Source organism: Oncorhynchus masou, unplaced genomic scaffold (assembly GCF_036934945.1).
Source record: "Oncorhynchus masou masou isolate Uvic2021 unplaced genomic scaffold, UVic_Omas_1.1 unplaced_scaffold_1433, whole genome shotgun sequence".
Classification (NCBI taxonomy): Eukaryota; Metazoa; Chordata; class Actinopteri; order Salmoniformes; family Salmonidae; genus Oncorhynchus; species Oncorhynchus masou.
The window spans coordinates 104,666-129,243 of NW_027004292.1; the positions used below are offsets into that span (position 1 = coordinate 104,666).

A 24,578-nucleotide genomic window follows, 5' to 3' on the forward strand; every position below is an offset into this window, starting at 1 on the left:
TGGTGGTGGTGGTTAGGTGGTGCAGCTTGTACTGACCTGAGAGTATGGCACACTGACAGTGGTGCAGCTTGTATTGACCTGAGTATGGCACACTGATGGTGGTGTAGCTTGTACTGACCTGAGAGTATGGCACACTGACAGCAGTGGTGTTTAGGTGGTGCAGCTTGTACTGACCTGAGAGTATGGCACACTGACAGTGGTGGTGTTTAGGTGGTGCAGCTTGCGGCTCACTGAGCTGCCTGTGTAGCTGGAGAAGCTCATGGCGTCTGACATGGACTGCTCCGACGCCGCCTCTTTGTGGAACTTGCGCTCCATACGCTTGTGGTGCTTCCGCTGCAGCTTGACACACTCCTTTATCCTCCTCTCGGCCTCGCGGAAAGCCCGCTCCTTCAGCTTCCCCACCAGCTTGGGGTTGAGGGCCGACTGCTTGGCGGCGATGGAGTCCAGGTAGCGGACACAGTCCATGTGGCTTTTGGTGGCGGCCATGTCCAGGGGCGTGTGGTAGTCGTTGTCCAGGCACCACATGTTGGCACCGAAGGACACCAGGAAGGACAGGCAGTTGTGGTGGCCGTTGGCGGCCGCCAGGTGGAGAGGTGTGTTCCCCCATATGTCACACTTATCAGGGTTGCCTCTGCAGAACAAGAGGAAGTACAGACATCAGCTAGAATGTTGATCCAGAGGCTGAAAGAAGCAACGGGCATATAGCACACACACATGGCCTCCATATTAGACAGTCTGCATTCTAATATGGATGTTGTACACAGACCTGGGACGACCAGGACTATGTAAAAGTATTTCAAATACTTTAACTGTGCTGGATTTAACCCCCCCAGAACCAATGGAGTAGTCCCAAATGTGACAATATCAAGCTAAATCTAATGCACCACAAATACGTGCTCTTAGTAAACAAGATACTTTTTTTCCCACTCTTACCTGTACTTGAAACATCAATTTTGCAACGATGTCAAGATCATCCCCAACTCTTCACAGTGTGAAACGAAGACCCGTGCCAAGACAGAGGTGATGATGCTGTTACAAGTCATGCTGTTCTGTTCCAAAGGCATTCAGTAAGTGCTATCTGTGAGTAATATGAACCAGGAGAAGGATAACCCACTCAGATACTCCTAAACATAGCAGGTACCTTGTGAGAAAGCCCATGATTTTTTAAATCATGATTTCAGCACTGAGATCTCATCCATGTGCTGTTGGAGTCTTCATAAATCATGTTTAACCTTACAGTACCCTTTAGCACTGATACATCTCTGCAGCCACAGCACCAGCACCACAGTACACTAATTCTTAATGACACCAAACAGATACACAAGTTATGAGATGAACAATACCACTGTTTGGACCTGTTGTCATTACGTTTAGAGGACTTCTCTGGCTTCTCCATGCTTTCCCTTCCCCTACCATCAGCCTACCATGACCCCATGGGCAACTCATCCTCCACTAGGACCTACAGTGGGGCAAAAAAGTATTGTCAGCCACCAATTGTGCAAGTTCTCCCACTTAAAAAGATGACAGGCCTGTAATTTTCATCATAGGTACACTTCAACTATGACAGAAAAAATTAGAATTTTTTTCAGAAAATCACATTGTAGGATTTTTTTATGAATTTATTTGCAAATTATGGTGGAAAATAAGTATTTGGTCACCTACAAACAAGCAAGATTTCTAGCTCTCACAGACCTGTAACTTCTTCTTTAAGAGGCTTCTCTGTCCTACACTCGTTACCTGTATTAATGGCACCTGTTTGAACTTGTTATCAGTATAAAAGACACCTGTCCACAACCTCAAACGGTCACACTCCAAACTCCACTATGGCCAAGACCAAAGAGCTGTTAAAGGACACCAGAAACAAAATTGTAGACCTGCACCAGGCTGGGAAGACTGAATCTGCAATAGGTAAGCAGCTTGGTTTGAAGAAATCAACTGTGGGAGCAATTATTAGGAAATAGAAGACATACAAGACCACTGATAATCTCCCTCGCTCTGGGGCTCCACGCAAGATCCCCCCCATGGGGTCAAAATGATCACAAGAACGGTGAGCAAAAATCCCAGAACCACACGGGGGGACCTGCAGAGAGCTGGGACCAAAGTAACAAAGCCTACCATCAGTAACACACTACGCCGCCAGGAACTCAAATCCTGCAGTGCCAGACGTGTCCAGGCCCATCTGAAGTTTGCTAGAGAGCATTTGGATGATCCAGAAGAAGATTGGGAGAATGTCATATGGTCAGATGAAACCAAAATATAACTTTTTGGTAAAAACTCAACTCGTCATATTTGGAAGACAAAGAATGCTGAGTTGCATCCAAAGAACACCATACCTACTGTGAAGCATGGGGGTGGAAACATCATGCTTTGGGGCTGTTTTTCTGCCAAGGGACCAGGACGACTGATCCGTGTAAAGGAAAGGATGAATGGGCCATGTATCGTGAGATTTTGAGTGAAAACCTCCTTCATCAGCAAGGGCATTGAACATGAAATGTGGCTGGGTCTTTCAGCATGACAATGATCCCAAACACATCGCCCGGGCAATGAAGGAGTGGCTTTGTAAGAACCATTTCAAGGTCCTGGAGTGGCCTAGCCAGTCTCCAGATCTCAACCCCATAGAAAATCTTTGGAGGGAGTTGAAAGTCCGTGTTCCCAGCAACAGCCCCAAAACATCACTGCTCTAGAGGAGATCTGCATGGAGGAATGGGCCAAAATACCAGCAACAGTGTGTGAAAACCTTGTGAAGACTTACAGAAAACGTTTGACCTCTGTCATTGCCAACGAAGGGTATATAACAAAGTATTGAGAAACTTTTGTTATTGACCAAATACTTATTTTCCACCATAATATACAAATAAATTCATTAAAAATCCTACAATGTGATTTTCTGGATTTTTTTTTTCTTATTTTGTCTGTCATAGTTGAAGTGTACCTATGCTGAAAATTACAGGCCTCATCTTTTTAAGTGGGAGAACTTGCACAATTGGTGGCTGACTAAATACTTTTTTGCCCCACTGTACACCTCTACACTACAGTCAGTCTGTAACACAACCACCGGCTTGTCAACACCACTACACTAACCAGTGTCTTGTTTCACGGGAGGCCCGGGCCAGTCAGGCTGCCCCTGACTCAGGAGCGTACTACCAGGGTGTGCATACCTGGTGATGTCATTCTCAATTCCTTCAGTCGTGCAGCATTGGAGCGGAGTTTTCCCAATGTAGGGACAATACAGATGACTTAATGTCACTAATATTTGTTTAGGGACAGTACAGTTGACTTAACGTCACTAATATTTGTTTGGGGCAGATTTGAGTTCTAATGTGTTCCATAAAACATTAACATATCACAACGTGATTCGTATTTCAGTTCTATTCCCAGGAAAAGGGAATTGTTGACAGGAATTACATCAAAGGTGAAGTCCTGTTTACCGCCAGCTTGTACTTCAATTTATCCTTTCAGAGGTTTAAATATTAACAGGAAGTTCCTCTATTTAAAGGCAGTGTATAAACAGCTGTCAGATTTGGAATGGTTCCGGATGGTGGTACACTAACCTTATTGCTGATCTTAAAGGGGAAGTTCATGATTTTACAACTTGATGTTAGATGGTTCCTGACCCTGAAAGTAGTCTATGGGCCGGGAGACCAACTTTAATCCATGGTTTGTTTTTAAATGTGTATATATTTTATTTATCCAGGTGAGTCAGTTAAAACCCCTTACACTAGTGGGCATTGGGCTAAGTGAAATGGCACACCTCAGAGGAAGTATGGAAAGCATATGCATAATCATGGTAGCAATTAAAAGGGAACAGTTTGGAGATTATGGGACAACAGTTCACCTGACACAAGACTGAATCCACTGTTGATTTAATGTGATTTTTCGTTTTACATTTACAGCACTTTTTACTGCATTTGTTTAACTAAACCAGAAAATACTCTGGATACAGTCAGTAACATGATAAGATTATTGTAAAATCTGGGGTAGGTGCAACATAAGAGAATAGAATGACAAGGGTTTGAGTGAGAGGACTAACTGGTGTCTCCAAGGGGCCACACACCTCTAAGTGTGAACAGTTCCTAAGTAATTTCAATGCATTTCTATGACTCAAAGGAGAGTCTTCAACTATAAGGTGTTTTTGTATGTTCTATAGCCAACATGAGAGCTCCAGTATAACATGACATTAGTGTTAAGGCTTTCACAAGGCAATTCAGAGCAGCAGATTGTAATTATTTTGCACATAGAATGGAGTCATGAGTGCATTCAAATGCGTGGTCCACGGCAAATCTTTGTCCCAATACAACAAACATTGTCTCATTCTGTTCAGAACAAACCCAGGGTATAACACCATGTCATCTTGTAACTGCACAACAGTGTTCATAAATGCTGACACTGTTTATTACATGAGTTTTTAATGATATGGAAATGTGAAGTGCACATGTATACAGCCACTGCCTTACGATATAGGCCCTTATCAGAGTTCAAAGCTGCTTGTAAAGGACTACAAACCAATTCTTATTTACAATGACGGCCTGGCCAGTGATGACTAGGATGTGTGGTGCAATAAATCAAATCACAACAAAACATGTGACAACACAGAAGGACAGGGACATGTGACAACACAGAAGGACAGGGACATGTGACAAAATAGAAGGACATGTGACAACACAGGACATGTGACAACACAGGACATGTGACAACACAGGACATGTGACAACACAGGACAACACAGAAGGGCATGTGACAACACAGAAGGACGGGGGCATGTGACAACACAGAAGGACGGGGACTGAGGTCACAGTCTAAATCTTCAAGGAACTGAGGTCAGTCTAAATCTTCTAGGAACTGAGGGGTCACAGATGTACACAGAATAATAGAGAACAATGAAACAAATATACTTTATATTGGTTAGGATCTGGTAGGGTTTTATTTATTATTGAACCTTAATTTAACAAGGCAAATCAGTTAAGAACAAATTCTTATTTTATAATGACGGCCTACCCCGGCCAAGCTCCGTCTTATGGGACTCCTGATCATGGCCGGTTGTGATACAGCCCGGGATCAAACCAGGGTCTGTAGTGACTCCTCTAGCACTGAGATGCAATGCCTTAGACCACTGCGCCACTTGGTAGCCCATTAGGAGGTCAGGTAGGGTTAGGTAGAGTGTATTCTACTTGTACAGTAGAGGTCAGGTATTATTCAACACTGTTCTATTGCTGGAGGATATGTTGACAGGCCGATTGATGGAAATGTGAATGCGTGCTGTTTATCATAATCAGTGAGATGGGTACAGTACACAGTGTAGTACATGTTTTATAATCTGAATACCGTGGGAATTCCTAGAACTAGGGTTGTTATCGGTTACTTTATCACCACACTGTCTAAGTGGACCCGCCATTGTGTTACTTTGTGTGCATTTTCCCTCAACAAAATGGTGGAATGATGAAGCCCATCTTGCTTCTCTGGGGATCCCTTGCATGTTGAACTGTAGATGACATCCCCATAGTCAAGCAGGGGGAAGATCATCTGTATTAGTGTCAACCGGGCAGAGGGGTGAAAGAGGTCCTGTTACAACAGAGTCAATCCAATCACTTTCTTGACAACACCCCTTTTGATTTGAACGAAACCTTCCATACATATTTGCCCATTATAGAAGTGATCAGAAAGTGACTCTTTTTGACATTGACGAGATAAAGGTGCTCAATGTTGACTCATGTTGCATACCCCCCCATACCATGAGACATGTCTTCATCACTGGAAAAGATCAACGGTTGAGATTATCTTTTAAAATCTTACAAACAGGGTTGTCAAACTATTTGATACTTTATAAAAAACATTATTTTCAAGAAATATACATTTTTAAACCTTTACATGCTGTCTCAACCGATGGAGGCACAACAACCTCAGATGATGTGAAGTAGGGTCTAAGTTACATATGCAAATATAAAAATGATCTGAACACTCAAACTCAATTTACGTTAAATGTAAATAAATAAATAGAGCAAAAAAGTGACAACTGTTTGACAACTGTATTTCTCCATCCACTTACTTCATTTCAGCCAATCACTTTTCCTGGCATGTTTTCCATCTGATCCTCTAGATTGCTGCTGCTTATTACTATGAGAAATCACATGGCGAGGACGTTTGCTATCAAGCTAATATATCTAATAAGTGGTGCAAGGCAAGTAGGGCTGACCCCAATTAGTCGATGGTTGATTGTTTGGTCAACCAAGATTTTTTTTTTTTTATTCGAGCTATGTAATGTATGTCACACTACCGTTCAAAAGTTTTGGTCACTTAGGAATGTCCTTGTTTTTGAAAGAAAAACGCTTTTTTTTTTGTCCCTTAAAATAACATCAAATTGATCAGAAATACAGTGTAGACATTGTTAATGTTGTAAATGACTATCGTAGCTGGAAATGGCTGATTTTTAATAGAATATCTACATAGGCATACAGAGGCCCATTATCAGCAACCATCACTCCTGTGTTCCAATGGCACGTTGTGTTAGCTAATCCAAGTTTTCATTTTAAAAGGCTAATTGATCATTAGAAAACCCTTTTGCAACAAATTATTTCTTGCTCATATGATTTGAGAAACTAATCATCAGGAGTAGACCGCGCCAATAAGTGAGTAAACTGAGATACAACTAGGGAGTTAATCAGGGCAATTTGTCCATAAATAGACAGGTATATACCTCCATGGTTGCAGGATCTTGTCTATTTTTACAAGTTTTCTATTGAAATTCATTGTAGTGAGCTCATTTATATATTTTGTGATATGAATGCCAAGTATGTCTACTTCACCACAAACCCACCTTTAAAGGTAAACTGCAGGGTAATGTAAAAGTTATTTTTTAAAGATCCAATACATATTGTACACTTATCATAATTAGGTTATAGTCCAGAAGAGCTATCTAGATCTTCAATGAGACATTGCAGATTGAGAACTTAATACAAAACGTGAGTCATCGGCATACATGGACACCTTCATCTTTAAGCCTTGGATTTCTAATGGAAAGTGTTGTATAAATCTACAGGGATGCTGTCAAAAAGTGGTTGAATTCAAATGGATTTACCTGATTTAAAAACCCAAGTCTGTAATTTTCCAGTTTTCTTTGAAAAGCCATTAGGACCTTCACTAACATTAGCCACCGCTAGCTAGCTAACCAATCAATGGAAGTTATAGGGGCAACTGTGAATTGTTTTTAAAAAAAGATCCAGATGACCTTTAAGCAATAATTGAGTTGATTTCAGTTGACTTTCCAACATACAGTGGGGCAAAAAAGTATTTAGTCAGCCACCAATTGTGCAAGCTCTCCCACTTAAAAAGATGAGAGGCCTGTAATTTTCATCATAGATACACATCAACTATGACAGACAAAATGAGAAGAGAAATCCAGAAAATCACATTGTAGGATTTTTAATTAATTTATTTGCAAATTATGGTGGACAATAAGTATTTGGTCAATAACAAAAGTTTCTCAATACTTTGTTATATACCCTTTGTTGGCAATGACAGAGGTCAAACGTTTTCCTCCATGCAGATCTCCTATAGAGCAGTGATGTTTTGGGGTGGTTGCTGGGCAACTCGGACTTTCAACTCACTCCAAAGATTTTCTATGGGGTTGATATCTGGAGACTGGCTAGGCCACTCCAGGACCTTGAAATGCTTCTTACGAAGCCACTCCTTCGTTGCCCGTGCGGTGTGTTTGGGATCATTGTCATGCTGAAAGACCCAGCCACGTTTCATCTTCAATGCCCTTGCTGATGGAGTGAGGTTTTCACTCAAAATCTCACGATACATGGCCAATTCATTCTTTTCTTTACACGGATCAGTCGTCCTGGTCCCTTTGCAGAAAAACAGCCCCAAAGCATGATGTTTCCACCCCCATGCTTCACAGTAGGTATGGTGTTCTTTGGATGCAACTCAGAATTCTTTGTCCTCCAAACACGACAAGTTGAGTTTTTACCAATAGGTTATATTTTGGTTTCATCTGACCATATGATATTCTCCCAATCTTCTTCTGGATCATCCAAATGCTCTCTAGCAAACTTTAGACGGCCTGGACATGTACTGGCTTAAGCAGGGGGACACGTCTGGCACTGCAGGATTTGAGTTCCTGGCGGCGTAGTGTGTTACTGATGGTAGGCTTTGTAACTTTGGTCCCAGCTCTCTGCAGGTCATTCACTAGGTCCCCCTGTGTGGTTCTGGGATTTTTGCTCACCGTTCTTGTGATCATTTTGACCCCACGGGGTGAGATCTTGCGTGGAGCCCCAGATCGAGGGAGATTATCAGTGGTCTTGTATGTCTTCCATTTCCTAATAATTGCTCCCACAGTTGATTTCTTCAAACCAAGCTGCTTACCTATTGCAGATTCAGTCTTCCCAGCCTGGTGCAGGTCTACAATTTTGTTTCTGGTGTCCTCTGACAGCTCATTGGCCATAGTGGAGTTTGGAGTGTGACTGTTTGAGGTTGTGGACAGGTGTCTTTTATACTGATAAGTTCAAACAGGTGCCATGAATACAGGTAACAAGTGGAGGACAGAGGAGCCTCTTAAAGAAGTTACAGGTCTGTGAGAGCTAGAAATCTTGCTTGTTTGTAGGTAACCAAATACTTATTTTCCACCATAATTTGCAAATAAATTCATTAATTTTTTTTCCATTTTGTCTGTCATAGTTGAAGTGTACCTATGATAAATTACAGGCCTCATCTTTTTTAAGTGGGAGAACTTGCACAATTGGTGGCTGACTAAATACTTTTTTGCCCCTCTGTAAATGCTTTAACAGACAGAGTTTGAGCTCCGGTCTAGCATCCCTATATACTGTAGCATTAGTTCTCCAACAGGCTTGATCAATAGTTGATGAGGTGCAGCTAGCATTGCACTGGTCGCAGGGGCTAGTTATACAATATTGATGGACAAACCTGTGACAGACAACGGAGAAGCTGTGTGCCTGCCACGCTAGTCCCAACCAGAGCCAGGATTAGCACCTTTCACCAGCCTGACCTTGATTTCTTGTGACCAACCCGGGTCTCGTGCGCAACACAACAGTTTTAGTCCAATGAGTTAAAGGCATTAATAACTAGGAACGCCAGCAGATTAACACCTCACCTGCCTGATCCTGATTTCCCCCCCCCCCAGGAGAGCCATAGGATTAACTAACTCCTAACTTGCCTGACTTTAATTTCTTCCTGCCTTGATCTGACAATCCACACTCTTAGAAAAAAAAAGGTTCCAAAAGGGTCCTTCGACTGTCCCCATAGGATAAACCTTTTTGGTTCCAGGTAGAACCCTCTGTGGAAAGGGTTTTAAATGGAACCCAAAAGGGTTCTACCTGGAATCAAAAGGGGTTCTTCAGAGGTTTCCCCTATGGGGACAGCTGAAGAACCCTTTTTGGTCCTAGATAGAACCCTGCACTCTGAGAAAAAAGTGCCAACACATTACTGTACTTAGCCTTCTGAGCTAAAGCCTCTGCATTAGCTCAGGGAGCCAAATTATTAAAATATCAACTGCCCAACCCTGGTTTCTCACTGTCTAGTGTTACCTACAAGGGTTCAAACTGGGTCTCCGGAATTGATTTGCTGTCTCCTCTCTAGTGTGCCAATTTTAGTGTCTTGTTTTGCATGTGTCGTCTTGTCTGGGACATAAGACAAAGGTGGTCTGGGAAGTCTAAATCTTCTAGGAACTGAGGGGTCACAGCCTAGAAGATTTAGGAACTGAGAGGTCAGTCTAAATCGTCTAAGAATTGAGAGGTCACAGTCTAGGGTCAGGTAGGGCTAGGGTAGGGCTAGGGTCAGGATTAGGTAGGGCTAGGGTCAGGTAGGGCTAGGGTCAGGTAGGGCTAGGGTCAGGTAGGGCTAGGGTCAGGTAGGGGTAGGGTCAGGTAGGGGTAGGGTCAGGTAGGGGTAGGGTTAGGTAGGGCTAGGGTCAGGTAGGGCTAGGTTTAGGATTAGGTAGGGTTAGGATTAGGTAGGGTTAGGTAGGATTAGGTTTAGGATCAGGCAGGGCTAGGTTTAGGATCAGTTAGGGTCAGGTAGGTCAGGTAGGGCTAGGTTTAGGATCAGGTAGGGTTAGGGTCAGGTAGGTTTAGGATCAGGGTTAGGTTTAGGATCAGGTAGGGTTAGGGTCAGGTAGGGCTAGGGTCAGGTAGGGCTAGGGTCAGGTAGGTTTAGGATTAGGTAGGGTTAGGTTTAGGATTAGGTAGGGTTAGGTTTAGGATTAGGTAGGGTCAGGTAGGGCTAGGTTTAGGATTAGGTAGGATTAGGTAGGGTTAGGTTTAGGACCAGGTAGGGTTAGGGTCAGGTAGGGCTAGGTTTAGGATCAGGTAGGGTTAGGGTCAGGTAGGGCTAGGTTTAGGATCAGTTAGGTTTAGGATCAGGTAGGGTCAGGTAGGGGTAGGGCTAGGGTCAGGTAGGGCTAGGGTCAGGTAAGGCTAGGTTTAGGATTAGGTAGGTTTAGGATTAGGTAGGGTTAGGTTTAGGATTAGGTAGGGTTAGGATTAGGTAGGGTTAGGATTAGGTAGGATTAGGTAGGTTTAGGATTAGGTAGGGTTAGGTTTAGGATTAGGTTTAGGTAGGTTTAGGATTAGGTTTAGGAGGTTTAGGTTTAGGGTTAGGTTTAGGGTTAGGTTTAGGTTTAGGATTAGTTAGGGTTAGGTTTAGGATTAGGTAGGGTTAGGATTTGGTTTAGGATTAGGTTTAGGATTAGGTAGGTTTAGGATTAGGTAGGGTTAGGTTTAGGATTAGGTTTAGGTTTAGGATTAGGTAGGTTTTTAGGATTAGTTAGGGTTTAGGGTCAGGTAGGGTCAGGTTAGGGTCAGGTAGGGCTAGGGTCAGGTAGGGCTAGGGTCAGGTAGGGCTAGGTCAGGTAGGGCTAGGGTTAGGTAGGGCTTAGGTAGGATTAGGTTTAGGTTAGGATTAGGTTTAGGGGTTTAGGATTAGGTTTAGGATTAGGTTTAGGTTTAGGGTTAGGTTTAGGATTAGGTTTAGGGTTAGGATTAGGTAGGTTAGGGATTAGGTAGAGCTAGGTTTAGGGTCAGGTTAGGGTCAGGTAGGGTTAGGGTTAGGATCAGGTAGGGTAGGGTCAGGTAGGGCTAGGGTCAGGTAGGGCTAGGGTCAGGTAGGGCTAGGGTCAGGTAGGGCTAGGGTCAGGTAGGGCTAGGGTCAGGTAGGGCTAGGTTTAGGTTAGGATTAGGTGTAGGGTTAGGTAGGGTTAGGTTTAGGATTAGGTAGGTTTAGGATTAGTTAGGGTTAGGAGGGATTAGTTAGGTTTAGGGTCAGGTAGGGGGGTCAGGTAGGGCTAGGGTCAGGTAGGGCTAGGGTCAGGTAGGGCTAGGGTCAGGTAGGGCTAGGGTCAGGTAGGGGTAGGGCTTAGGTTTAGGATCAGGTAGGTAGGTTTAGGTTAGGATTAGGTAGTTAGGGTTAGGTAGGGTTAGGTTTAGGATTAGGTAGGGTTAGGTTTAGGATTAGGTAGGTTAGGTAGGTTAGGATTAGTTAGGGTTAGGGATTAGTTAGGGTTAGGTTTAGGGTCAGGTAGGGTCAGGTAGGGTCAGGTTAGGGGTCAGGTAGTCAGGTAGGGCTAGGGGTCAGGTAGGTAGGGTCAGGTAGGGCTAGGGTCAGGTAGGGTTAGGTCAGGGTTAGGGCTAGGGTCAGGTAGGGCTAGGGTCAGGTAGGGTTCAGGTAGGGCTAGGGTCAGGTAGGGCTAGGTTTAGGTTAGGGTTAGGTTTAGGATTAGGTTTAGGTTTAGGTTTAGGTTTAGGATTAGGATTAGGATTAGGTTTAGGATTAGGATTAGGTAGGGTTAGGATTCTTTAGGGTTAGGGGTTTAGGGGATCTGGTAGGTTTAGGGTCAGGTAGGGTTAGGGTCTGGTAGGGGGTTAGGTAGGGGGTCAGGTAGGGTTTTAGGGTCAGTTAGGGTCTGGTAGGGTTAGGGTCTGGTAGGTTTAGGTAGGGTTAGGGTCTGGTAGGGCTAGAGCTGGGGTCAGGTAGTAGGGTCAGGTAGGGCTAGGTTTAGGGTCAGGTAGGGCTAGGTTTAGGGTCAGGTAGGGCTAGGGTCAAGTAGGGTTAGGGTCATTATGTTCTATTAAAACCTCTTCGGGCTTGGGGGCACTATTTTCACGTCCAGATGAAAAGCGTGCCCAAAGTAAACTGCCTGTTACTCAGGCCCAGAAGCTAGGACATGCATATAATTGGTAGATTTGGATAGAAACACGCTAACGTTTCTAAAACTGTTAAAATAATGTCTTAGTATAACAGAACTTATTTGGCAGGCGAAACCCCGAAGACAAACCATCCAGGAAAAATACAAATTAAGGTTACTGTGTTTTCAATTTGTTTTCTATGAGAAACTATATTTATGAGGCACCTGGTTACAGTTCCTATGGCTTCCACTAGATGTCAACAGTCTTTAGAAATCAGTTGATGATTTTCTTTTGAGAAATGAAGTACGGCTGCTCGTTGTGAGTGTCAAGCCAAGTGGACTCTATTGTTTGTTGCGCACGACCTGGAGCTCGCTCCACGTTGAATTTATCCGCTATTGAACACAGTATATTCCGTCTTAAATTTGATTGATTATTTATGTTTTAGGATACCTAAGGTTGGATTAGGAAAGCTGTTTTGGACCAAGTTTACAGGTAACTTATTAGATAATTTGTAGTCATGTTGGGCGAGTTGGAACAGGTGTATTTCTGAATCAAACGTGCCAAATAAATGGACATTTTGGGAATATAAAGAAGGAATTTATCGAACAAAAGGACCATTTGTGATGTTTCTGGGACATTTTGGAGTGCCAACAGAAGAAGATCTTCAAAGGTAAGGCATGAATTATATCGTTATTTCTGACTTTCGTGTTGCACCTCCCTGGTTAAAATATGTTTGTCATGCATTTGTATGATGGGCGCTGTCCTCAGATAATCGCATGGTTTGCTTTCACTGTAAAGCCTTTTTGAAATCTGACATGCCGGCTGGATTAACAAGGAGTTAAGCTTTATTTTTGATGTATTATACACTTGTGATTTCATGAAAGTTTAATATTTATAGTAATTTAATTTGAATTTGGCGCTCTGCAATTTCACCGAATGTTGTCGAGGGGTCTAACCGTAACAGGTTAAGAATATATATCACAGTTTAACTGAGTTACAAGAGTACTTTTCTTCATTAAATCTTTATTTGTCAAAATGCTAAAAAATATTTTTTTTTTTCTCTCATTTTTGATTATCAGTGTCTTTTGGGGCTCCTTTTTTGTCTACTCTCCTGGTAAATGTTTTGGGGTGCAAATGTATGTGCAAAGGGGACTCAAGGGGTCAAGCGCTTTAAAGGACTGTGTCACAAATGCCTGGGCCTCTGGGCAGACGAATCTCAAATAAATCTAAATATCAGTGCTATTATATAATATCTGCCAATTACCAGACACTTTATCCAAAGCCACTTACAATGATGCATACATTTTATGTCTGGTCCCAGGAATCCAACGCACCATCATGGCATTGCACACATCATGCTCTACCAACTGAGCTACAGACGACCAGCTATTTGATGATACATAATGTTTATTATGTTATTTTATTAATTACAGCTCCAGTTGTTAGACATTACATGATTTTACACATCCCTCACTCTTCTCTGCGCACCTTTTACTGCAGGTCATAGCCCAATAATAACACACGATAACCCTTGTTCACTTAAAATATGATAAGAATGGAATTGAAAAGGACTCCACTGTCCTCAGTATCCTGACTATGCTTGTTGTTACATCATAGAATGACAGATTGTTGCTCCCTACTGCTACTGTTTCACTATCCCCTATAAATTCACTATAAATCCACTGTAAATCTGCCAGGCCTGTATTTCAGCAGCAAACCCAATAAAGTTGTCAGACATCACTGAAATGATCTCCCTGGATCTCAAGGGTGCTGCTGTCTAGTAGTCACTGGTGTTGTGAGAAACTATGGGGACTATGGAAGTATCTTTAGTACCAAATGTCACGCACACTTTTTCATGGTGTTAGAACCGCTGTTTATCATAATCAGTGAGAGATGGGTACAGTACACAGTGTAGTACATGTTTTATAATCTGAATACCGTGGGAATTCCTAGAACTAGGGTTGTTATCGGTTACTTTATCACCACACTGTCTAAGTGGACCCGCCATTGTGTTACTTTGTGTGCATTTTCCCTCAACAAAATGGTGGAATGCACAGAGGACTAATGAACCACATCAAACCTAATTTGGCATTTGCTTACAGTATATTTGTGTTCCTGAAATGCACACAAGGCCCACTTTAGTCTGTGAGAGAATGAGAGATCGGACTATGCCTGGCAAAAGCAGACACACTGACAGAGAGAAAGGAGGAGAGGGAGAGAAAGAGAGGAGAAAGAGAGGAGAGAGATGACAAAGAGAGAGAGAGACAAAAAATGACAACACATTTGGCCCTTTCACTGCTTGAATACTTCGGTCACCTGACCTGTTCGACAGTGGGGGCTTATAGAGCACCCTACACCCTGCCATGCTCTCAGCCCCCACAACCCCCTGCCACTGATGCCCCTTCACTCCCGCTAAGCTCCTGCTGGGCCTAAATTCCTTGACACTGAGGCTGAACAGCGCATTGCCCCCCACCTTCGCAAACTTCCCCAGGATCAGAGTGTTAAAAGTCAGTACGTCCTCCGGACCTTCCTGCCAGTCCTTAGTGTCTGCTGTCACTTGCAATGGTAGAAACGGTGGCTTAGGCAGTTTCTTGATGCCATTAAACATCCCTGCAGGGTGGCTGAACGACCTTAAAGGGATCTGTGGGTTGTGGAAGATGGCCTCCCATGGCCCATGCACCACACCTCCTTCTCGTGTGGTCCTTGGCAGTTGCCAGGCCCTCAGTACTAGAGTGTAAAAGTCTAAGACCCCTGCTGTGTTCAGCCTCATGAGGAGAAGCTGCTGGTCCAGCCCTAAATTACCAGCCCTCCTCAACAGAGCACATGCTAGTTCCCTCCAGCCATCATCAGTGTGGTATAGTCTCTGTGCCACTTTGGGTCGGAAGCCTGCCACCCTGCTCTCCAGGTCCATGAGGCCTTGTCTCCCCTCCTGGACAGGCAGCAGACCGCCGGGGCCGTTGAGAACAGTTTATATCATAGGGACGATGCCACCAAGTTGTTGATGATCAGCACCCTCCCTCTGTATGACACTTGGTAGAGGAGCCAACACCACTTCGCCTGGCTTTGACACCACCACTTATGACACTCCCTCCCGGTTCTTCCTGACCCACCCCTCCAAGCCCAGATACATCCCAAGGATATTGAGCCCTTCAGACCCACTGTAACCCCCCCCTGGAAGCTACCCCGTCCCTCCATGCCCCACATAACAGAGCCTCACTCTTGCCCCAGTTTACCTTAACCGAAGACGCCCCCTTGTAACCTCTCAAACTAGACCCCGTAGGTTCTGTTCATCTCTAATCATCTCTGAGACGTCAGCAGCATATGCTGATACTGCTACACCTGTCCCCAACCCTGTCTGGCACACACACTGCCCACAGCCTCCTGTGTAGCAGGCCCAGAAGTTCCTCAATAGTAAGCGTGCATAGCTGCCCCGATAGAGGACATCCCTGAAATGTCCCACCCTACCCAGACTGGCCTACCCAGGCTACCCTACTCAGCCCCCCCCGCCCACCTTCACCATACATTTTAACACGGGCCACAACATTCTCCCCACAACCAAAAGCAGACAGCAGATTGAACAGATACTCATGGTCCATCCTATCAAAGGCTTTCTAAGGAAGAAGGTCCAAAGGTCCACATTCTGAAGCCTTGATTATTATGTCTCTGATTATGAACAGATGGTCTGTGATTGAGCATCCTGGTACACAGTACATTTGGTCCTTGTTTACAATAGAAAAGACCTTATAGTCCCCACAGAACAACGATTCAGGCCTCCAGTTCTTTAGGTCACTCAAGCCACCCACCAACAGCTTAGTTGCAACTCCTCCGACGCACTCACTCAACAAGTCTTGTCCAATTCACTTTTTTCTAAAAGTCCACAGGCAGACCATCGACCAGCGGGGCGCGGCCAGAGGCCATCTTGGAGATGGCAGCCGAGAGTTTGTGAAACGTCCGGGGAAAATCAATTTAATTTCTCTGAATTTGGGAACGTCCGTGAGCAGAACCTGAGAACACACAGGAGTTACACACTCGTCAGGCTCCCTCATCTCCCCACAACAGAAGTTACACCACCAGACAAACTGTTTTTTCAACCCAAAGAAGAAAGAGCTGGGAGCATCCATCCCTCTCAACATGGAACATCCTAGCTCATACAAGAGCTCCTTTTGCTTTCATGTGAAAGAAAACACCCAGCGTAGTCCCACCACTGACTGAGACTCCCCTTTCCACTGTCCCCACCTCCACCAAAAGCCTTGGAAGCTCGAGAAAAGGTGGCATCTTGTAAGAGCTTTACATTTCCAATAGGACACCTGACAGGGCCCTGGTGAAACATAACTGAGCCATGGAAAGAGAAGGGTCTGAAACCCCAGCTGGGAGTACGGAGGCCCTCACCAGCCTATTGCTCTGGTGGTTGATCGTATGAATACGATCCTCACCCTACCTCCAACCACCTTCACCCTCGTATACTTAGTTCTCTATGTGACCACTGTCGTTACAATCTCCCCCCTACACAAGGTATCTGTGAAAGCCCCTGTCTTAAACACCCAAACAGGACCCCCCCCCCCCCTCTCCCAACCCATATTAGGTGCATACACATTTATGGAGGGAGAGAGAGGGACAGAAAGAGAGAGAAGTAGAGATTAGAGAGAATTCCCCCGAACTTTTGCCAATGAACTACTTTGCTAATGGGCTTCTTTCTCTGGACAAGAAAGGAAACCAGGTCAGCCAGAAACACACTGAAGAGAGCTTTGTGTACTCCAGTTTACTGGTGCTTCCTAATCTAAACCCAACATACAGTCAGGTCCAACATTATTGGCAACCCTTGATAAAGTTGAGCAAAAAAGACTGTATAAAATAAATAAATACAAATACTGAGTTATATTGTTTGCTCAATCAAATTTGATTTGATTGTACGCTCAATAAAATTGGGAAATGTTTACACATTTTGTATCACATGTTAAACACTCTTTCTCTGATCAATTTTATTAGTATATAAAATAATATTTTCCCTTTTTTTGTGCATACAATATCTCAGTATTTGTATTATTTCATACAGTCTTTAAAAAAAAAAAATCTTTATCAGGGATGCCATAAGTTTTGAACCTGACGTTATCTAAACAGGCTCATTGGCCACTGGTCATTTGCACTGATTGTCCCAAATTAGATGTATTCATTTTCTATCCTGAATAGAATGTATGATCTGAATTAATTTTATAGCTACTGACAAATGACATACATGGAAACTAAGTGACATTGTCTGTCTGTAAAAAAGCATTACACTTTACACGTTTTTACTGAAAGAAGAAATAGCATGATGATGACGTGATGATATGTCCATTGTTGCATCACATAATTCTGACCTGCACAATAACCAGTAAAGTATCATTCTACATCTAGAATTCTAATCTCACCCTCTCTGACGTTCTGGTGTTTTTTCAAAAAGCAATGTTAAGCTGAGGAGAGGATACAACAACAGCCTTAATTGATCATGGTAGGCTTCCTTTTTTGGCAAACATTTATGTTGCTAGGATATGATTAGAGATGGACACTTATGGTTATTTGAAAAACAGTGACATAACTAAGCAGTAGCTTGCTCATTGATTAGTCTATAGTTGGAGCCAGTAGTCCCTCCACAAAGAAAGTAGGGCGAGGCCAAATCAATCAATGCACATCATCACGTCAACAAAACATTTATCAGATCCAATGTGATATTTTTGGGGAGTATTTGGAAGTTTTATTGACAGATATAGAATATGAGATGAGTGATACAGTAGTGTAGAGTGACTGGTAAAACAGGGGGTTGAACCACTGCCTCAGGGCACTGCTGGGGGCCCTATGTGACTTTAAATGTCTGGAACTAGCTAACCTACTCAGTTAATAGTCTATCAATGGAAAGGTTCATGATTAAACTGGTTATATGATATATTCTATAATATGATATTCTATTCTATATGATATTCTATGGTATTCTATTATGATATTCTATGATATGGACATTCTATAATATATTCTATTATATGATATGATATTCTATGGTATTCTATTCTATGGTATTCTATTATGTGATATTCTATTCTATGGTATTCTATTATGTGATATTCTATGGTATTCCAAAACACAGAAAACAACATCATCTGTCCAATAAAAGTACAGGAAATGTTCAGTAGGTAGGCCTCTCTACAGTATACACTATTAGTGTGGTCAGTGTGGTGGTGGTATTGGTGACCTTTTTACTTGTTTACCCCGAGCCAAAACAGTTCATTTCAATGGAACAAACATACATGACTTCAATAAATCCCCACTGACCACCACCTAGGCATTATTGGTGTGGCTAACCTGCCACAGACAAAGAACAAACTAAAGATCAGTAGGCTGCTGTTACTTTATTTATCCTGCATCAGTCAGTAGGCTACTGTTACTTTATTTATCCTGAATCAGTCAGTAGGCTACTGTTACTTTATTTATCCTGAATCAGTCAGTAGGCTACTGTTACTTTATTTATCCTGCATCAGTCAGTAGGCTACTGTTACTTTATTTATCCTGAATCAGTCAGTAGGCTACTGTTACTTTATTTATCCTGCATCCTGAATCAGTCAGTAGGCTACTGTTACTTTATTTATCCTGCATCAGTCAGTAGGCTACTGTTACTTTATTTATCCTGCATCAGTCAGTAGGCTACTGTTACTTTATTTATCCTGCATCCTGCATCAGTCAGTAGGCTACTGTTACTTTATTTATCCTGCATCAGTCAGTAGGCTACTGTTACTTTATTTATCCTGCATCAGTCAGTAGGCTACTGTTACTTTATTTATCCTGCATCAGTCAGTAGGCTACTGTTACTTTATTTATCCTGCATCAGTCAGTAGGCTACTGTTACTTTATTTATCCTGCATCAGTCAGTAGGCTACTGTTACTTTATTTATCCTGCTCAGTCAGTAGGCTACTTTATTTATTTATCCTGCATCAGTCAGTAGGCTACTGTTACTTTATTTATCCTGCATCAGTCAGTAGGCTACTGTTACTTTATTTATCCTGCATCAGTCAGTAGGCTACTGTTACTTTATTTATCCTGCATCAGTCAGTAGGCTTGTTACTTTATTTATCCTGCATCAGTCAGTAGGCTACTGTTACTTTATTTATCCTGCATCAGTCAGTAGGCTACTGTTACTTTATTTATCCTGCATCAGTCAGTAGGCTACTGTTACTTTATTTATCCTGAATCAGTCAGTAGGCTACTGTTACTTTATTTATCCTGCATCAGTCAGTAGGCTACTGTTACTTTATTTATCCTGAATCAGTCAGTAGGCTACTGTTTATTTATCCTGCATCCTGCATCAGTCAGTAGGCTACTGTTACTTTATTTATCCTGCATCAGTCAGTAGGCTACTGTTTATTTATCCTTCATCAGTGTACTGTTATGCATCAGTCAGTAGGCTACTGTTTATTTATCCTTATCCTGCATCAGTCAGTACAGACTGTTACCTAATACTATCCTGCATCAGTCAGTTTATCCTGCATCAGTCAGTAGCTACTGTTACTTTATGTTATCCTGCATCAGTCCTAGGCTACTGTTACTTTATTTATCCTGCATCAGTCAGTAGGCCTACTGTTACTTTATTTATCCTGCATCAGTGTGAGGCTACTGTTACCCTGCATCAGTCAACCTACTGTTACTTTATTTATCCTGCCTATCAGTCAGTAGGCCTGTTACTTTATTTATCCTGCATCAATGTTACAGACCTAGACCTATTTATCCTGCATCAATGTTACAGAGGCTACTGTTACTTTATTTATCCTGCATCAGTCAGTAGGCTACTGTTACTTTATTTATCCTGCATCCTAATGTCAGTACCTACTGTTACTTTATTTATCCTGCATCAGTCAGTAGGCTACTGTTACTTTATTTATCCTGCATCAGTCAGACCTACTGTTACTTTATTTATCCTGCATCAGTCCTAGGCTGTACTTTATTTATCCTGAATCAGTCAGTAGGCTAATGTTACTTTATTTACCTGAATCAGTCAGTAGGCTACTGTTACTTTATTTATCCTGCATCAGTCAGTAGGCTACTGTTACTTTATTTATCCTGAATCAGTCAGTAGTACTGTTACTATATTTATCCTGTCAGTCAGTAGGCTACTGTTACATTATTTATCCTGCATCCTAGGCTACTGTTACTATTTATCCCATCAGTCAGTAATCCTGCATATCCTACTGTTCAGTCAGTAGGCTACTGACTTTATTTATCCTGCATCAGTCAGTAGGCTACTGTTACTTTATTTATCCTGCATCAGTCAGTAGGCTACTGTTACTAATCCTGTCAGTCAGTAGGCTACTGTTACTTTATTTATCTGCATCAGTCAGTAGGCTACTGTTACTTTATTTATCCTGCATCAGTCAGTAGGCTGCTGTTACTTTATTTATCCTGACAGTCAGTAGGCTACTGTTACTTTATTTATCCTGGCATCCTGAATCAGTCAGTAGGCTACTGTTTAATCCTGAAGTCAGTAGGCTACTGTTACTATTTATCCTGCATCAGTCAGTAGGCTACTGTTACTTTATTTATCCTGCATCAGTCAGTAGGCTGAAGAAATGTCACTGTTACTTTATTTATCCTGCATCAGTCAGTAGGCTACTGTTACTTTATTTATCCTGCATCAGTCAGTAGGCTACTGTTAGACCTTATCCTGCATCAGTCAGTAGGCTACTGTTACTTTATTTATCCTGCATCAGTCAGTAGGTTACTGTTACTTTATTTATCCTGCATCAGTCAGTAGGCTACTGTTACTGTTTATTTCATCCAGAAGGCAGTCAGTACAGGTGCAATGTTACTTTAGACCTGCTTTAAGTCAGTAGGCTGCTGTTACTTTATTTATCCTGAATCAGTGTTAGACTACTGTTACTATATTTATCCTGCATCAATCAGTCAGTAGGCTACTGTTTATTTATCACTGCATCAGTCAGTAGGCTACTGTTACTTTATTTATCCTGCATCAGTCAGTAGGCTACTGTTACTTTATTTATCCTGCATCAGTCAGTAGGCTACTGTTTATTTATCCTGCATCAGTCAGTAGGCTACTGTTACTTTATTTATCCTGCATCAGTCAGTAGGCTACTGTTACTATATTTATCCTGCATCCTGAATCAGTCAGTAGGCTACTGTTTATTTATCCTGCATCAGTCAGTAGGCTACTGTTACTATATTTATCCTGCATCAGTCAGTAGGCTACTGTTTATTTATCCTGCATCAGTCAGTAGGCTACTGTTACTTTATTTATCCTGCATCCTGAATCAGTCAGTAGGCTACTGTTACTTTATTTATCCTGCATCAGTCAGTAGGCTACTGTTACTTTATTTATCCCTATCACCTAATCTGTTACTTTATTTACCTTCAGTCAGTAGGCTACTGTTACTTTATTTATCCTGCATCAGTCAGTAGGCCTAATGTTACTTTATTTATCCTGCATCAGTCAGTACTGTTACTTTATTTATCCTGCATCAGTCAGACCTTTAATACTAATGTTACTTTATTTATCCTGACCTATCAGTCAGTAGGCTGCTGTTACTTTATTTATCCTTTAATCAGTCAGTAGGCTACTGTTAGACCTGAATCAGTCAGTAGGCTACTGTTACTATATTTATCCTGCATCCTGAATCAGTTACAGACCTGACCTACTGTTTATTTATCCTAAGTAGTAATGACTCCTCTCATGTGTTACACACCCCTTAGCACTACTGGTGCTGCACCTTTAATACTGACCCTAATGTCCTACCTAATGTTAGACCTTTAATACTAGCCCAACCTAATGTTATAGACCTTTAATACTATCCCTACCTAATGTTAGACCTTTAATACTAGTCCTACCTAATGTTAGACCTTTAATACTAGTCCTACCTAATGTTACAGACCTTTAATACTAGTCCTACCTAATGTTACAGACCTTTAATACTAGCCTAATGTTACAGACCTGACCTAATGTTAGACCTTTAATACTAGCCCTACCTAATGTTACAGACCTTTAATACTAGCCCTACCTAATGTTACAGACCTTTAATACTAGCCCTACCTAATGTTACAGACCTTTAATACTACCTAAATGTTACAGACCTTTACCTAATAGCCCTACCTAATGTTACAGACCTTTAATACTAGCCCTACCTAATGTTACAGACCTGACCTAATGTTACAGACCTTTAATACTAGCCCTACCTAATGTTACAGACCTTTAATACTAGCCCTACCTAATGTTAGACCTTTAATACTAGCCCTACCTAATGTTAGACCTTTAATACTAGCCCTACCTAATGTTACAGACCTTTAATACTAGCCCTACCTAATGTTACAGACCTTTAATACCATAGTACCCTCCAAGCTCGTCATCAAGCTCGAGACCCTGGGTCTCGACCCCGCCCTGTGCAACTGGGTACTGGACTTCCTGACGGGCCGCCCCCAGGTGGTGAGGGTAGGTAACAACATCTCCTCCCCGCTGATCCTCAACACTGGGGCCCCACAAGGGTGTGTTCTGAGCCCTCTCCTGTACTCCCTGTTCACCCACGACTGCGTGGCCACGCACGCCTCCAACTCAATCATCAAGTTTGCGGACGACACAACAGTGGTAGGCTTGAATACCAACAACGACGAGACTACCTACATGGAGGAGGTGAGGGCCCTCGGAGTGTGGTGTCAGGAAAATAACCTCACACTCAACGTCAACAAAACTAAGATGATTGTGGACTTCAGGAAACAGCAGAGGGAACACCCCCTATCCACATCGATGGAACAGTAGTGGAGAGGGTAGTAAGTTTTAAGTTCCTCGGCATACACATCACAGACAAACTGAATTGGTCCACTCACACAGACAGCATCGTGAAGAAGGCGCAGCAGTGCCTCTTCAACCACAGGAGGCTGAAGAAATTCGGCTTGTCACCAAAAGCACTCACAAACTTCTACAGATGCACAATCGAGAGCATCCTGGCGGGCTGTATCACCGCCTGGTACGGCAACTGCTCCGCCCTCAACCGTAAGGCTCTCCAGAGGGTAGTGAGGTCTGCACAACGCATCACCGGGGCAAACTACCTGCCCTCCAGGACACCTACACCACCCGATGTTACAGGAAGGCCATAAAGATCATCAAGGACATCAACCACCCGAGCCACTGCCTGTTCACCCCCCGCTATCATCCAGAAGGCAAGGTCAGTACAGGTGCATCAAAGCTGGGACCGAGAGACTGAAAAACAGCTTCTATCTCAAGGTCATCAGACTGTTAAACAGCCACCATTAACATTGAGTGGCTGCTGCCAACACACTGACACTGACTCAACTCCAGCCACTTTAATAATGGGAATTGATGGGAAATGTAAATATATCACTAGCCACTTTAAACAATGCTACCTTATATAATGTTACTTACCCTACATTATTCATCTCATATGCATACGTATATACTGTACTCTATATCATCGACTGCATCCTTATGTAATACATGTATCACTAGCCACTTTAACTATGCCACTTTGTTTACATACTCATCTCATATGTATATACTGTACTCGATACCATCTACTGTATCTTGCCTATGCTGCTCTGTACCATCACTCATTCATATATCCTTATGTACATATTCTTTATCCCCTTACACTGTGTATAAGACAGTAGTTTAGGAATTGTTAGTTAGATAACTTGTTGGTTATTACTGCATTGTCGGAACTAGAAGTTACAGCATTTAATACACTCGCATTAACATCTGCTAACCATGTGTATGTGACAAATAAAATTTGATTTGATTTTAATACTAGTCCTACCTAATGTTAGACCTTTAATACTAGTCCTACCTAATGTTACAGACCTTTAATACTAGCCCTACCTAATGTTACAGACCTGACCTAATGTTACAGACCTGACCTAATGTTAGACCTTTAATACTAGCCCTACCTAATGTTACAGACCTGACCTAATGTTACAGACCTGACCTAATGTTAGACCTTTAATACTAGCCCTACCTAATGTTACAGATACAATGTTACCTTTAATACTAGTCCTACCTAATGTTACAGACCTTTAATACTAGCCCTACCTAATGTTACAGACTACCTAATGTTAGACCTTTAATACTAGCCCTACCTAATGTTAGACCTTTAATACTAGCCCTACCTAATGTTACAGACCTTAATGTTAAGACCTTTACTAAGCCCTAATGTTACAGACCTGACCTAATGTTACAGACCTTTAATACTAGCCCTACCTAATGTTACAGACCTGACCAAATGTTAGACCTTTAATACTAGTCCTACCTAATGTTACAGACCTGACCTAATGTTAGACCTGACCTAATGTTAGACCTGACCTAATGTTACAGACCTGACCTAATGTTAGACCTTTAATACTAGCCCTACCTAATGTTACAGACCTTTAATACTAGTCCTACCTAATGTTACAGACCTTTAATA

At 42.4% G+C, this 24,578-nt stretch overlaps 1 protein-coding gene across 1 annotated transcript in view; it reads right to left on the minus strand.

The window, feature by feature from the left end:
• The window catches only part of ush1ga (Usher syndrome 1Ga (autosomal recessive)), a 30,749-nt gene that overhangs the window by 5,052 nt on the left and 1,119 nt on the right, over positions 1 to 24,578 (minus strand). The window contains exon 2 of the mRNA XM_064959002.1: positions 175 to 631. Within this exon, the coding sequence (XP_064815074.1) occupies positions 175 to 631 (457 nt within the window). The remainder of the gene's footprint in view (positions 1 to 174; positions 632 to 24,578) is intronic.